At 34.4% G+C, this 17,162-nt stretch overlaps 1 protein-coding gene across 1 annotated transcript in view; it reads right to left on the bottom strand.

The window, feature by feature from the left end:
* The window catches only part of ZNF804A (zinc finger protein 804A), a 278,295-nt gene extending 261,498 nt beyond the window's left edge, over positions 1–16,797 (bottom strand). Inside the window, exon 1 of the mRNA XM_032856083.1 lies at positions 16,515–16,797. Within this exon, the coding sequence (XP_032711974.1) occupies positions 16,515–16,625 (111 nt within the window). The 5' untranslated portion in view covers positions 16,626–16,797. The remainder of the gene's footprint in view (positions 1–16,514) is intronic.
* Positions 16,798–17,162: the final 365 nt, after the last annotated feature.

Raw genomic sequence — 17,162 nt, 5'->3', positions numbered from 1 at the left:
TTCCCTGAAAATGATCTTCTGAGAAAGATGGGAGGATAACCTTAGCATTATGAACTGTCTAAAGCTGAAAGCCAACCCTTTACAAATGTGTGCTGCAAAGTGATTAGAAAATGGACAGTTTCTCTTATCTTATTCCTATAAATGAAAAACCCAACAATATATCCTAGAAAATGATGGTGCTCTTTTAGCTATAAACGACTTGCAAATAACTCATTATCTGCTTTAGTTGGAGAACTTTCACTACTCTTATTGGTTACTAAATAGAAGATTGCAATAACTAGGATTGACAAAAGCTGGAGGGTAAAAAAAAAGCAAAGTGAATTGAAAGTACTAGAAAAATATCTTAATCCCTGAATTTTACTAAAATCATGTATTTTACTACATATTTTTCTACCTTGGTGCAATATATAATAGCTATAAAATATGCCTTTAACTCATTTAATCCAAATTAACTAGCTTATGTTCAGTTAGCTATTTGGAAAAAAAAATGAAGATGTCTTTATTGAATACTTTTTTGATAAACACACAAATGGGCAATAATGCAAACTCTAATCAAGTATCCAGGCTTTGGTACCAAAAGCAGGAAAACTTCTAGAGAAATAAAATTTAAAAATTATTCTTGAGAAGGAAACCATGATATTTGGAGGGAATATTTAAAGATCTATATATACAGATTTCCTAATTCTAAATCACTGAGCATAGCCATCCATATTTTCTAGATTATGAGAATGCATGAAGTTCATTATTTGTATCCTAAGTTAAACAAAACGGAATGGACATTGACATATCCATATTAAGTCTTAGCACTTAGCATTCCTATCTTTTGTCTACACTGTCCACACACCAGCTATGAATTAAAACAACATAGATAACCTTGAATAAGTTCTAAAAACGAAATTTTCTTATTTGTAAAATGGCAATTGTAACTATCAAATGAAAGAGTTGCTGAAATGATCAAATGAGATATTTTACCTAAGTTTTAGCCTTGGACCTAACACAGATTAAGTGCTCAGTAATTGAAAATTTAATTAAATGTATTCATTTATTCTTAGGATTTGAAAATGTAGTTTGAAAATATGATTTAAGGATGCCTTGGTAGCTCAGTCAGTTGAGCATCTGACTCTTGATTTCTGCTAGGTTCATGATCTAGGGGTGGTGAGATTAAGCCCTCCCCCTCACACCTGTGTGCTGTTTGCATTGTCTCTCTTAAATAAATAAATAGATAAAATCTAAAAAAAAAGAAAATATGATTTAGAAAATATTAATCAGACATTCAAATGATTTATCAAATTATATAATGTCTGACTCAACCACATAATTATTATAGAATTGATTTTGATGGGATCAAAATCACCTTATAAATAAAAATTCTAAACAATGATAAAAGATAATCCCATATATGTAAATAGTGACTTCAGAATACCTGCACCAAAAAAATTTTTTCTATGTTTCAAGTTTTTATTTAAATTCCAGTTAATTAACGTGTAGTGTAATATTGGTTTCAGGAGTAGAACATAGTGATTCATTACTTACATACAAACACCCTGTACTTGCACAATTTTAAAAAATAAATTAAAATAATTTTAATCCCAGAGGGTAATTGAGATATATCACATTATTTAATAAGAATTTAATTAGCATATATTATTTTATTTGTAAATCCAGGCTATCACTATTAAATCTTCTATATTCTTTTCAAAAAGTTACCTATTTTCACCTTAAATTTCATAAAGCCATTCACCTTTATATCTTTTGTGTAAATTACCTGATGTTTAGCTATTAGCTCAACCATTTCTTTTGCTGTTCAACACAATGACTAAAGAAAATAGCATACATTGAAAATTATTAAATACTATGAAGTGTACTATTATCCTGATTTCTTCATGATATATTAATTTATTCAATTCAATTAATATATTGAAAACATGGTTGAGAAGGATATTAGCTAAGTCAACTAAATTGTCTCACAAATCTAAACCTAGTACTCGGTATTTTGCTGCTGATAACATGAAGTCTTACATTTTCATCCATTCTGTAGATGTTAGACTCTATTAAAATTTGGGAGTATGTCCTTTAAATTCTAACTAAGCTTTTTCTAATTTCATTTTTCCTTACAATGAATGAATGCATTTCTGCTTTCTAAAGGATCTATTTGGGGGTGAGATGGGATGAAGGAGGAGTGTTGGGCAGAGAACCAAAGAAGGAAGGAGAGCAGTGTCTTGCTTCTCATGTCAAATATGAGTGGGTGACATCCACGTGTTCTTCTGGAACAAGTTCACTGGAACCAAGCAAGATATGTTTTATCCTAGAACAGTGAGATTCATCTGGGAGCTCTTAGGAAAGCTAGATTACTGAACCCTACCCATAGATATTAAATGAAGTCCAGGATGTTGTATTTTCTAAATCTTCAGGTGATAGTTATGATCATCTAGTTTGAAATCTGTATACCAGAGAACATTTTTCCTGCATAGAATAAACTAGATAATTCACTCATAGATTATACATAGATGCTGAATGTTATGATCAATTTCAGGGCTTATTTTTCGTGGGACCTCCTAAAGCACCTAAACTCAGTATTGTTCCTTTGGCATCCTTCATGTTCTATCTGAAAAGCACAAGGCCATGTGGTAGCTGTGGAAAGGTGGAGGACAAGCCTTCTTTAAGATATCAATAATGACAAAAATAAAAATAGGTTTGACTATGTGCCAGACACTGAAGTAGAGAATTTCCTTATGTTATTTACTCCTTACAATAATCCTGTTCACAGGTACCCATCTTAAAGCATTTCAGCAGTAATTACATATGATTTATATAATGTGTTTAAAATAACATCTGGTATATAGCAGGGATTAAATGAATTGCAATTTTGTTATTTATAGATTAAAAAACATAAACTAAGAGAAGATAAATGGTTGGCCCAGTTTACACTGCCAGAATTCAAACTTCGGTCTTGTTCAAGAGGCTGAGCACCTTTCACTATAAAAAATTATGATGGGGAATGATGAGAAGCAAAGGAGGGAGGGGAACTCTGTCAAAAATTCTCTGGATATAAAACCAAAATACTCATGTCCTTGAAAAAAATTTGCCAATTCCACAGTTGTCTTAACTCTATTAAGATTTCTCAGCTAAAAATAACCAAAATTAACTCATTAAATGAAGCATAAAATACACTTACTGGAAGAGTGTTAGGTAGCTGACAGATTCAAAGGTGACCTTGTTGAATGAGGCTTGTTGAGGAACCAAAACTGGCAATACTTGGGTAAAATTCTGCCACTAAAATAATCTGCTTGGAAGAATGCAGCTGGCTCATCAGCCCCAGGAACTTTCCACTGACAACACTTGGCTCATACATGGCCATTGGATGCTCACTGTGGCCCCTTCTCCTCTTAACTGTACTGCAGCTGCCTCAGATGACCATCATGTGGTCCTGTGCATTTGCATCATGCTGCCTCTGAATATCCTTTCTTCCATCATGCAGCTAAATTCAAACTGCCAAATGGTGAGGAAAAGAATAACTACATTCCTTTCATCACTGGATATTACAGGGTTTAGTGTTCGGTTGAAAAAATAGCCAAGTATTATTATATTAATGACATCATCTGTGCATAGCATTCCAGCAGGAATCTACAAATCCTAAAATAATGCAGGACTTCAGCCAGGATACAGAATGGGAAATCTTTTCAGACTGATTCCTGTCACTGTGGAGATTCCTATACTTAATGGATGATCGTATACATTACCATCCAAATCAGAGAGAGAAAGGCAGTACCATTACTAAGCATTCCAGGACAACGATCTTAACTAGGATTATCCCAGGCAAACCTGGATGTACCATCATCCAATTATTTAAACTGGTATACCTTTGTATGTTAGCTTACACTTTTAACTGTTTAAGAATAATCATCTTTCTTTACCATTCTTTTTCCTCCCTCCCTTCCTTGTTCCCTCCTCTATTTCTCCCTCCCTTCTCTCTCTCTATTTATTTATTTTTAAATTCTTAGGATTGTGCTTCTCTCTCTCTCTCTCTATATATATATATATACATATATATATATATATTCTTAGGATTGTGCCATCCAATGGAAACTTGGCCATTGAGTTACTTCAGATTTTCCAGAATATAGCACAGTTATTTTCAGACATCTGATATTATAACCAGCGGCTGAGGTTGGGGGGATGAGTTCTTAATTACTTTTCAAATAAGTAATTTTTGATCACTGGGTCTGGTCAAAACTGTTAGTAGAATTCTGTGTACTTCCTGAGAAACAAACATTCAGTCAGTCTGAATAAAGTATCCTCTCTGCTTTTCCAGACTAGGGTGGATGTGCAGCAAGAGGGGAGTTGAGGGATAGAGGAAAAGAGAGAGAGAGAGAATGATTTTGCGATGTGTGTGCACTTCTATTTTGCCTGTGTCCATGAATAGATACCATACTTATTTTATGTAGGTTGCTGAAAGAAAGAGAAAAGGATCTTTCATAACCTATAGTTTCAACAGTTGATAAGATTCTTAGTGAGTCAAGATAGTTGGCATGTTTAGTGCCTGGGAGGTGAATAATTACTGATTATAGCACATGTGAATTGAATTGATACAGAGAGATTTAACATTTTAAGTAAACAATATGTTTGGTTTCCAATTTTTTTCTTACATCATCAAATTATGTTTAGAACTATGTTAGACACTGTACAAAGAGGAGCAAATTGTTTTATTAGTATTCTTATTACTATTAGTACTACTACTATTCTTTACTTCAAAACCCTTTACCATGGAATTATATGGTAATAGATTGTCTTACATGTTGCTTTCCAGTAGACCAATATGTAATATGCTACATCTGAAATTTTATTAGTATCATTCTACCTGAAAAATAGTCTCCTGAGTTTTTGAGTAGCAGCATATATCATAGTATCAACTCCTCTAAATCCTGATCCATTAAAAACTACATCTGTCATGTTGTATCAATAATTTCACAGTGATTAGCAACAAATAGAACAGTTTGTGTTTACTTTATTCAATCTGCACATTTTCTCTAAAATGTAATCCCAACTTGTATGGAGGAAATTCCATTAAATTTTAATAAAACTGGGAAATTTGAGTCTCAGACATTTTTCAACTTTTTTTCTGTAATGTGAGCTATGGCAATCATGCAATAGAGTTATATTTCACAACTTCATTATTCTTTATTTAATGTTTTAGCTATTCTTGTGTTAACAAATATTGGGCCATCCATTCCACCTTTATTTTGCTTAATAATGTAGTCCATGAAAATGTACATCAAATTTAATTATAAATTAACTATGTCATTAAAATAAATTGGGCATTAAGATTCATAAAGCTACTTGGTTGAAGATACTTAGACGAACCCAGAACCATCAACTTCAGTAATGAAAACAGACACAGTTACAGCCAAAAATGATAGTCTAGTAAGGTATACTTGGACACCAACCTCATGTCAGTTCCATTTTGCTATATATACCACATGTGACTAAGGCAGAAAATATTTACATGGTGAAATATAAAATAAAGTTTACAGCAAATACATCATAGATATGTTGCATGTTTATACTGCCTGGTCAGTGAAATTTTAAAGCGACTTTTAGTTAATAAAACAGTACTAACTATATTTGACCAATCTATTAATCCATGATTATTTATTATACCTGTCTATGTAAGAGCAAGAGGAAATGCTATGCCGCCCCCTGGTGTAAGTATTAATGTTGTAACACTAGAACAGCAGTGATCCAAGACCTTGCAAGGGAATCAGAGCTTTGGAAATCATTACTGAAGAGAGTTAAAAGAAATTCTAAGCTTTCCTAAAGAGTCATCTTCCTAGGAGTACAGGGTACAGTTCCATGAACTTTACAAGTCAAAAGGATGGCTGATATCTGAAGATTTTCATAGGATTTTAGTTCATCTCCTAGAATATTCAAGCCCCAACCCATAAAAAAAGAGACTTTATGAATCTTGGAATGGCAGTAAGTGTGCAAGAGGTATCATGGGAAAATCGAGAAAAAAAGGAAATACTGATATTGTTCAATATCAAAAGTGTCCAAATTATGTATATTTATATTGAATTTAATGAGTGAGATTCTAATACAGAGCTGAATGTTCCAGTATGAAATACTGTTGATAGCTACCACCATTTATTTAAAGTTTACTATGTGTCAAACCTTTGTTAATTACTTTTCATTTAATTTGCAACATGTTTTCTAGGTAGGCATTTTTATCCTCCCCACTAAACATAATATAATTGATGGAGAGATGAACTTGACCAAAGTCATAAAGCCAGTGACTAGCTGTGGTAGACTTCTCAGGTATAATCAATTATCTCTTTTCCTTACTAACATAATACTGATTTTATTGGGATAAGTGGTGTGCCCAGTTTAATTAATCATGTTTTGTTTTTTTTTAAATCATGTTTTCATCCTTCCCACACTTAGTAGTGGTTCTATAGCGTAGCTCCATCAAAAGAGAGGTAAGCAAATAATGTTGGGTAGATCTTCTTAAAAAAAAAAAAAATCAAATTTTTGTCCTTCCTCCTTTACTCCTTGCTGCTCTAGATTAGAATATACATGTGATGGCTGGAGCAGTAACCACTTTAGACCTGTAGGAAAAATACAAATAAAATCAAAGTCTTTGGTTTTAATCTTATTAACCCACTTAATGTCAAAAAAGATCTACTTGAATATTTCTATTATAAAAAAAAAATTAAAACAGAAATATTTAGGTACAGAGCTAATATTTGGGGTTTGGTTACAAACAGCTCTACTCACTACATCCAGATACAGAGGTATATCCAGGATTTGAGCTCAGATCATCTGGTTATAAAGTGTTTGTGCTTTCCATCACTATTTAAATATGACAGTGAGTATTTTGATGAAGACATGAAGACATATTACTGGATGCAAGACATAATCCTGGAGTGAAAACAGTTATTCTCTTCCCTAGCATGAAGGTACTTTGTCTCATTTCAAGGAGAGGTGATATCAAGTTTTGAAAGATAACCTTACAATATTTCCACTGACACTCCCTCAGAGACTTCTGGACTATATTATTTGAGATGTTTTCATTAAATAAAGAGACAATCCATATTTTATCCCATCTTCATGTCCTTGACCAGTTGTAGGAAAAATAATTCAGTACAAATCTTTCATCATTAAATCCATTCCTTCTCTGCAACTGATCTTACTCTTTCCCAATAATTTATTGCCCAAAACTCTCCTACTTTCCATAGTCCATCTAAGGTGCTTGACAACTCCTGGAGCTCTAGACCTCTTCCAAAGTCTCTCCAAATTTGCTTGCACTACATAGAATTCCTTTATTTTTATTGTTAATGTGTTATGTTAGTTACCATACAATACACTATTAGTTTTTGATGTAGTGTTCCAAGATTCACTGTTTACATATAACACCCACTGCTACGTAGAATTCTATAGGTGTTTCCTATCTGAAGGACACAAACAAGGCAATTTAAATGGGTTAATCTTTGAATTATTATTAATACACTAACTATTTTATTTATTGTTATTATTTTCTTATATTTTGAGAGAAAGGTGAGAGCAAGGGTGGGGCCTGGGGAGAGGCAGAGGGAGGGAAAGAGAGAGAATCCCAAGCGGTCTCTACACTCAGTGCAGAGCCTGAAGCAGGGCTCTATCTCACCACCCTGAAATCATGACCTGGGCCAAAACCAAACCAGATGCTTAACCGACTGAGCTACCCAGGTGCTTCTGAATTATTGTTAATACTTTAAATCTCCAGTTGCTGAATATGGGAGGAAATCTACACAGTAGGGCTAACCATGCCCCTCTGCCATAACACTTCAGCAGGGGTCAGGAGAAAGCTCTGAGGCTCAGAGGAGGGCCATGCATAATTCAGTCTCACAGAAAAAGTCAAAGGTAAGTCCAAGAACTCCAGGTGCTTCTCTCAGAACACCTACCTCTCTGTCAGCCTCCACCACTTCACTTCTGCCATGAACTACACTGGGATTATCAAAACCAATTTTATCCTACTCTCTATCCTCAATGGCATCAGTTCCACAAGAAGTCCAGAATTTCCAAATCCTTCATTCTCTGGACTTTAATCTCCATGTGATTCTGTTATGCCCTCTTTTATGATACATTTCTCTGTATTTCCACATGTCCTAAAACACTTGGACTGTGCCTTCTTGAACTCTGAAATGTCTGGAATCAATGAAATCTCTATAGCTTTAGATTTTCCATTGAAGTTTCTCTTCACCTTTTTGTTCCAACTGAGCAGTCTCTCTTGGAAAAATTCCCCTGTATCTCTCTCAAGAGAGATGTTTTATCTCCCTAAATCCTCATATTAGTGTGCCAGTGCAGGAAATATGTTTTCTTTATCCACCTTGATAATTCTTGGCCATTCTCCTTCCCTCCTTCATCCCTGAAAAGTCCCCAGCTTTGGATCTCATTTCCTTGAAATCATCCTCGATGATAGCCTTACCTACCACCTGTTTGCAACCATCTATTCTCTTGTCATATCTGAGAAAGAAAAAAGCAATCCTTGGGAACTGTCACCAAGGAGCTTATCTGGATCTAAGAGTAAAATGTGGTTTTCTCTTATCAAACACCAAGAGTTTCGCAGACCACTAACGTCAGACAAGTTTGTCTATATGTGTGATGAACAGAATAAAAAAAAAAAAAAAAGACCACTCAGCAATCATCCTTGAGGACAAACAAATACAAAAACACTGTTTTTGTTACCAAACATCCCCATCTGCCAGCTAACATGAGCAAAAACTGTGGGTTTTTATTGTTGTTGTTGGTTTGCTTTGGGTTTTTTTTTTTGGTTTTTGTTTGTTTGTTTGTTTTTTACCAACTACAGCTTTAGCCCCACTCTATTCTCGGCCTCCTAGATAAGAAGTACTGAGATAACCAATCATAGAACGGGCCCATCTTTCTCATAGTATCCAGAATAAAAGAGTGATTTAATCAACTCTCTACAGAATCATTTTACCCAATCTCAAATCCTATAAACTGAGTCCTTATTCCCACTTCATGAGATGCACCATGGTTCCCCATGGTGTGCAGTTTACCTTGTTCCAACAAGTACCAGTGTGTCCAACATGGTTCAGTTATGTTTCTAGTTGTTTTTGGCTGGTGGGCATTGACAACATTCTGTATATTTTTATGGAAACATTTTTGTTTTGTAAAACTTAAGTCTTTCATTTTACACAGCCACCTTTTAAAGACTATTTTCTTATGTTAAACTACCAGAGTATACACTCTCAATATAGGTTAAAATATTTTCTCATTTAAAGATAGCCTAACTCTCTTCAAATACAAAAATGCACATGTGACTATCTGCTGAAGCTAAACAGATAAGAATAGCATATTTTATATAGTTATGAAAGTTTTTTGTGGGGAGGTAAGGGAATTGATGGAAGATTGATAGATTATAATCCAGGCAAAAATTTAAAAGAAAGTTATATATATATATTTTTATAAAATAACAGAAACATTCCAGAATAACATCAATCAATTTTCAACCTAAATAGTTTAATAGTGTCAAGTTCAACCATTTCCAATTAAATCCAAATATGATTTATGGTTCAAATATTGAGTCATCGTATTATAAAAGAGATATAATAAACTGATTTTTAGTATATCATTCAGGGTTCTCTAGATAAACAGAACTAGTAGGAGAGATAGGTAGAAAGGTAGATAGATAGATGGATAGATAGATGATAGATAGGCAGACAGATAGAGATTGATAAATGGATAATAGAAAGATAGATGATAGGCAGATAGATAGATAGATAGATAGATTTTATATGTTAAGGAATTAGGAAATGACTCTGTGATTATGGGGTTTGTGGGACTTCTGTAGAACAGCCCAGGAGGCTGGAAACTGAAGGCAGGATTTGCTGCTTCAGTCTTGAGACAGAACAACTTCTCCAGGAAATTTCAGTTTTTGCTCTAAAAGCCTTTCAACTGATTGCATGAGACCCACACACTTTGGTTTAGGGTAATCACTTCTACTTAAAGTCAGTGGATTGTAGACATTGACCACATCTACAAGATACCTACACAGCAACAAGATTAGTGTTTGATTAAAATATCGTCTACTACTCTGGTTGACAACAAAAAGCTAGCTATGAAACACAGCAAATCTCATTTTTCTAAAGCTTTTTAAGAAAAAAAGTGTTTTCTTTTAATTTGAATATGGCATTGTCATCATAAGCATTGAATTCATTTAAGGTTCTTATATCTAGAAAAGTATGTAACTTTCCTCTAATGGTGTCACACCATTGTGAAAGAGTCCAGACTACTATATCAGGTAACATATTTTGTTTACTTTGAAAACTAGGATTAATTTTAATTATTTATTACCTCATTTTATCTTATACTGTGATAGAAAGTGTACTGTAATATATTTATAAAATTAATGAAAACTTGCCAGTTGAAAACACCATCATACTATAGTATATGTGATAAATATTTCCTCAGAGCCAAAGAATAATTTAGAATGAAATAAAACAAATCAAATGGTTTCAGCTACAATTCTTAGAAAGAAAAATTAAGAAAATTTTATATCTTATATTTTGTAGTTAGCAATTTAAAAAGTGATATACATAATTTCTTCATTGGCTGCAGTACACCATAGATTAAAATTGCTATGTTTTTGTCCATCTGGAAAGATTACTCAAACTCCTAATATAAAGCCATTGCCCAAAATAGTAATATCTCAGTTAAACAGTGTCACTGGAGGAAATTATTTCTACATTGAATTATTACAATTATTAAAAATATTATTTCCCTTGTGCATAATACTTCTAAAAAACTTTTTCCAAATATGTTACATTAACTAAGTATGTTTATTTAAAGTGTAAATTAGAGAATAAAATTATATTCATATTAATTTTTAAAAGGCCCAAAACCAAGAAATTACTGAAAATACCTGTAGCCTGAGCAAATGTTTGCGATTTTAAAATGCATCACCATCAAATCACACATTTCTTTATTAGGATAGTATGCCTAGAGGTATGATCTAGAGAATACTTTTAAGCAGTTCAACCAATATATGGCAAACAGATACTAAAAAAATATGAATATGCCAAAACTTTTTTGAAGACTATCGTACAACAAAGGGCACATGCAGAATGGTGAAAATGTTTCTGTCTCCCTATATGTAAAATTTGGTTCTCAGACTCTCAGGTAGGAAATTCAAGTACCTTCGTTGGTCAAGAAGGTAATGTAAGTAAGTGAAAAACCTAAATCACTGTAAAGAGCAGTGTAGACAGTAGCAAACTGCATTCTTCTTTGAATGGTGTTTAAAGCCAAATATTTTAAAACATAGTGCATCCTAAACAAATTACTTCTACACCCTGAATTTAGCCCTGAATACAACCATATGGAACCTTGGATTAGGAGGTCGCAAGGCTCTTGTTGATCTGTGTTTTCAGTAAAAATGTAATTATTATCAACAACCTCATGAGGAACTAGACGTGATGACAAGCTATCATGTCACTATTTGAATTTCAGCTATCAAAAGTAATTTAATTAATATTTACTGTGCTAACAAAGGTATGTCAGCTTTATGGTTATTACTTGACAACATTTGCCTTAAAATGTTGCTTACATTTTTGAGCAGGTCATAACAACAATAATTCAATTATAAGTTATTTTCCTTACTTAAAAAATATACTCTAAAAATGCACATTTGTAGAGTTTTGCCAGAATAAAAGATAAGTATAGCAAAGAATATATGACACATTAAGTTCAGAAAAGTGAGACACAAGATGGTCTTTGATACTGAATACATAATAGTTTAGAAGAAATTTGGAAGAATATATAATGGACTGATTATGAGAATGAGTTTATAAAGTGGGAAAGTTTGGGTATTTATTAAGATATCACCCTAATCCACCGTCACCCCTAACCTTCCTTGAGGATATTAATCTAACAATGATAATTTTTCATCAACATTAATTCAACAACTGGTCTCTTTAGTCTTATGTACAATCTTAAATATGCCACATAAATTGGTTTCAATGAGTGGAGAAACCTTTTAAATTACATTCTCTATGAGATATAGAAATTTGCAAGGAAATGACATGAATAATAATGTCAGATAATGATAATTAGAACAAAAGACCATATAACATATTTCAAAGACTCTTAGTGAGTTCCTGTATACACAAAGGAAAAAAATCCAGAATTTTTTCACTCTTTTCTAAATGAATACATATGGAAACGTCCTGAGTGACAAGAAACCTGAAAACATGTCAAAATCAGTGAATATTTTTTCAACACATTCAAAAATGAACAGGAATGTACATGAATACATGTTAATGAATAATATTTAACACATAATTCCTAGCACAGAGTTTGTGGTGCCTAGAGTAGTGTTTTGTAATTGAAGCATCTCAATAAATCTAAATGAACTACATAACAAATATGTTGAAAACTGATTAATAAATCAATACTTCTTTTCTTCCCAACTCTGGTACTTAATATATTGGAAAATGAGGGAAGTCTACATAAACAGGGCTTAGGCCAGACAGAAATTATTGATGTTTGCATACTGGAAGATAAGACTTAAAACATTTGAATTCAAATTATCCTGTGAATCTATTTCTCTACACCTGAAGGCAAGTGGAAAAATAGAGTGCCTTCAAAAACAGATAACACCAACACCATCTCTTTATCAATCCAGATAGTAACATACCAGTTTCTATGGAATCCCTAATTTAGTATCTAAATTATAAAAGAAATATGTCTGAAATTAGGAAATTGGGATTATAAATTGACTTACTGTATGACCTCAAAATCACCACTCAATTTTTTTTAATTCCATAGTCTGTAAAATAGACCTAATATTCTTATGAAATATAAAAATGCTAACAAAACATAATGAACAAATTAAGAATGATTTCTAAGTTTCCAAATGCCATATTAAAAGTGATCAAATGTATATTTAAATTGTGTTAAATATATAAGTATTTTATATGAAAGGTTTTTAAATATATAATTAGGATAAAGAAATTTTGCAGCTCAATTGACAAAACATACATATGAAAAAATGTTCTTATCTGATAAACAATTTTATACACAATGGTTATATCTGAGGGATAATCTAAGGAAAAAGAATGAGGCTACATGGACAGTAAACTTTATTCATTGTCACTAAACTATATAACTTATTGAGACATATTCTGGAGCACTCATAAAATATTAGCTTATCTCTTATTCCATGGAATTAAAGCTATATCACAGATATGATGCTATTATAACAGAAATCATGACAAGTAGAGTGACATTTCTCCTTACTTGTAAGACACTACAAAATGATGATGCATATATTTTCAGCTAAAATTGTCAAGAGGAATTATTAAAAGCTCAGAAATAAGGTCAAGATTAACAACAGGCTTAATCTTTAAGTATCTTTTTAAAATTGTATGTGTGATGGATATAATACGACCTATAGAAAGACTGTACAGTTTGATAATCTCCTCAGTGTAAGTAGTGGGATTACATTCTGGATTTTAAGGCTAAGCAATTAATCAATGTCATTGAAGCCTGAGGTAACTTTTTTCTATAAGTAACTTCTAATTCATGAGAGAACACTGTATTAACAGTTATAAGCTATGTTAAATTCTTCAATAACTTTTGGCAGACTACAAATCTTTTAAAAGTATAAACTAAAAAATTGTGCAGAATATCCATTAGTTATCCAGTAATTGAAAATAACTGGAATTTCAATGGAAAAATCAAAGTGCTTTTTCTTTGGTTTTAAGCTGTGCTTTCCTGAAATAAGAATAAACACTTGAAATATTGTTAAAAATCCTTTTGACTTAATACTCATATCAAAATGCAAAAGTGTGATGATATTTAAGGCAAAATTAAAAACATGTCAAAATCAATAGACAACAAAATAAAGAGGGTCTCATACTTTTTACCTTCTGAAACTAGGATTAAAGAGTAATAACCACATATTCTTACTTGAAAATGTTCAAAATATAGTATGTGTACATTTTTAAGATAATATTAGTGTTTCTTCTTAAAGTTCCTAATCCCGAGAAGTTTCAGCTTCAGTTTCTGTTTTCAGCTTATAGTGCATTTTAGCTTATGCTAAATTTTCATAGCATCCTATGTTTTGTGAAGAATACATTATTAGGTAAGTCTAGAGAGTTATTTAACTAAGAACATTTATGAATATGTTTAGATCTCTTCTGCTATACTTAAAGACAGGCATTACTCTCATTCTCCTTAATAACAAAATCATCAAAAGACATATAGAAAACAAATACATGACATATATTACATTGTAAAGTAATAGTTTCAAATACAGTTGGACCACGTATGAAAATCTGTGTAATTTTATTAAGTGTAAATCTCTTAAATGGGAAATACAAACTTGGGCAGTTTATAAACACAGTCTAGAAGGATAAGCTATTAAGTTACTGCCAGCCCTTTTTCAATAACTAAAAGAAACATGATAAGAGCTATTTCTAACCCTTCTTCCTCCATTTTTTTGCTCCAATATTTGCCCATATTTAGATTTATTTATCTCATTTATTAGCTGCTTTTTAACACATATTTTAATCCCAAACTTACACTGGCAAATCTAGACTTTAACCTACCTTTTGTCAATATGAGTGATAAAGAACTGATTGACTCCAAATCCACAACAAACAAATCTACAAAAGTAAACTGAACCACTGTCAGAAACCTAAGGTTGATTTAAGAATATGTCTGAAGTTAGGAAATTGGGATTATAATATTGATTTACTGTATGACCTCAAAATCACCACTCAATTTTTTAATTCCATAGTCTGTAAAATAGACCTAATATTCTTATGAGATATAAAATTGAGATATTTATGAGTTATAAAACTTACCAGAATTTTCACAAGTTCTGTTCTGACAACTTTGTTTTCCCTATATACTCTACTATGTTTATCTTTTTTCTTTTTCTTTTACTTACAGGGTCATTGTAACTATAGAGATCTTGTTGAGTAAATTTGCCTTTTCCACAAGTAAAACGATTAAAAAAACAAACCAGTGCATATTTTCTTAAATTGAAGTGTTTCCCCCCACCAAAATATTTATCTTCCCACACAGCTGAGTTCTTCAAGAAAATAATTAGAACCAAAACAATTTTAGTAATCCCCATAGCCTTTGCTTACTGCTCTGCATAATACTCCAGTAAGAAAGACCACAAAAGAGTATTTTCACTTTCTTTTGTTCAACACCAATCTTAAAAGCAACAAACTAACCCTGACTGCTTGCATCTTAGATAAATTGAGAGGAGGATTCCAATAGATTCAGGGAAAAAGAAAAAAAAATCAAATGTTTATCAATGCCAGAATTCACTTAAAACTTCAGAAGAGAATTTTTCATTTTTGTAAAACATCACATCACTTTTAAAAAAAAATTATGTAGAATCATATTTTAAAATATGGACTAACTGAATCTGTCCTTAGACTTCTACTCTATCTAGTCAGGCTCAGTAACCACTCTGTAAAACAGGGGGGGGGGCGGTGCTCAGACTTCAGTGAGAGATATATATATATTTGCATTTTACCACCTTATTCTACCTCTACTCTCCTTGCAGTACTTAAACTTAATGAGCTTATCCTCTACTTTTTTTTTTCTTTTTTGAAGTGTACACTTCTCAAGAGTCAGTTCCACAAGGAGGTTTTTTAACTAAGAGGGGTTTGTTAGAAAAAGTAAGAGCTATTAACCTGCACCATCTCAATGCTCAGCACATCTTCTCCCACCAATCAGGAGTGCTCTTTCGACTAAGATGCTGAAAGAGGAAGCTCTGTGGTCCAGTGAGAACCTCTCAGCAACTGCATGGGTTCTATTTGTCTAGCATACTTCCTAGTGGCTCTGATTGAGACAGAACGCTCGCCCTTCACATTTATCTCTAACCTCTTTTGAGTGAATAGCTTAAAGTGGCAGACAAGGGGTTCTGGAGTCACTCAGTCAAGCTTCGTACTGGCAACTTCTCACTAGAGAAGTTTGCTGCCAGTCCTTCAGGAGACAACCAAAACGCGAACTCCTTCTGAGACCATCACTCAATCCCGCCACCTAACTCCGCGCCACCAGTCACATGGCTCCCTGCTTCCATCGGAGACACCCACATCCTCATTCACCTTCAGCCTCCTAAGCCAAAAGATGTTAGAGGGTCACTTGGGGGTGAGCGTGCTTTTATTTTCTTTCTTAAGAAAAGGTCCTGTTGACACAATCTGCTTCCAATAAGGAGACATGGTGGTAACCTCCAGCATTATGGGGTGAGGTGTTGAGAGTCCAGAGCATTGTCGAAGTGTCCACCAAAACCACGGATCACAGCTTCCTTAAGATTACAGCCTTTTTCTACATCTAATTCTCACCCCACGCCCACAAGATAGATAAATTGATATATTATAAACCAAATTGAGACGCAACACCTCCAAATTTTCACAGTAACCTCAATCCTCCAAATGCCCTCTTTTGGGAACGGGGAGGGAGAAAGAGAGAGAAAAAGAGAGAGAAAGAAACAGGGCTATTACCAGAGTTTTGTTCCCGTTCTTGCTGAGAGGGCCCCGGAAAACTCCCTTGATGTTGCGAAAGTGTCCGTTGCTGAGATGCGTGGAGCTGATGACAATGTAGTAACACTCCATGGGGCAGCCGCCGCCTCCTCCACCGCAGCCGCCGCTCCCATGCACCTCGCGCCCGCAGCCGCAGCGCGCCGGAGCCCGGGCAGGGTGGGCTGGGGACCCGCCGCGAGGGCGAACCGCCGCCTCTCCCGCACGCCTCGGGGAGACAGACTCACTACACCCCTCTGCCGTGCGCGCCGAGGCTCCTCCGCCTCCGCATGCTCTCGGCGCTCTCCCTCTCAGTCTCCGTTTCTCTTCTAATTCGCCCTGGGGCGACGCGCCCCGCGGGAGGTTCCCGGGCTGGGAGGGGCCGGCCAGGCAGCAGGACCCGGCGGGACTCAGTGCCGGCGCGGCGGCCGAGCGGAGCCGGGCAGCGGGAGCCGCCCGAGCGGCAGCGGCGGCGGCGGCGGCGGCGGCGGCAGCAGCATCCCCCGCGCTCGGCGCCGGCTCTCGGAGTTGCTGCTGCTGGCAGGCATGAGTGTTATTATAGTGCGCGGCGTTGCCGGTCCATTGCACTGAGCCAATGGCAGGGAGCCACTGGGCTGATACTGAGAGCTGTCA

This window comes from Lontra canadensis, unplaced genomic scaffold (assembly GCF_010015895.1).
Source record: "Lontra canadensis isolate GAN:19392208 unplaced genomic scaffold, GSC_riverotter_1.0 scaffold11, whole genome shotgun sequence".
Taxonomy (NCBI): Eukaryota; Metazoa; Chordata; class Mammalia; order Carnivora; family Mustelidae; genus Lontra; species Lontra canadensis.
Note: the sequence above shows the minus strand (reverse complement) of the source record. Positions and strands in the feature narration are given on the sequence as shown.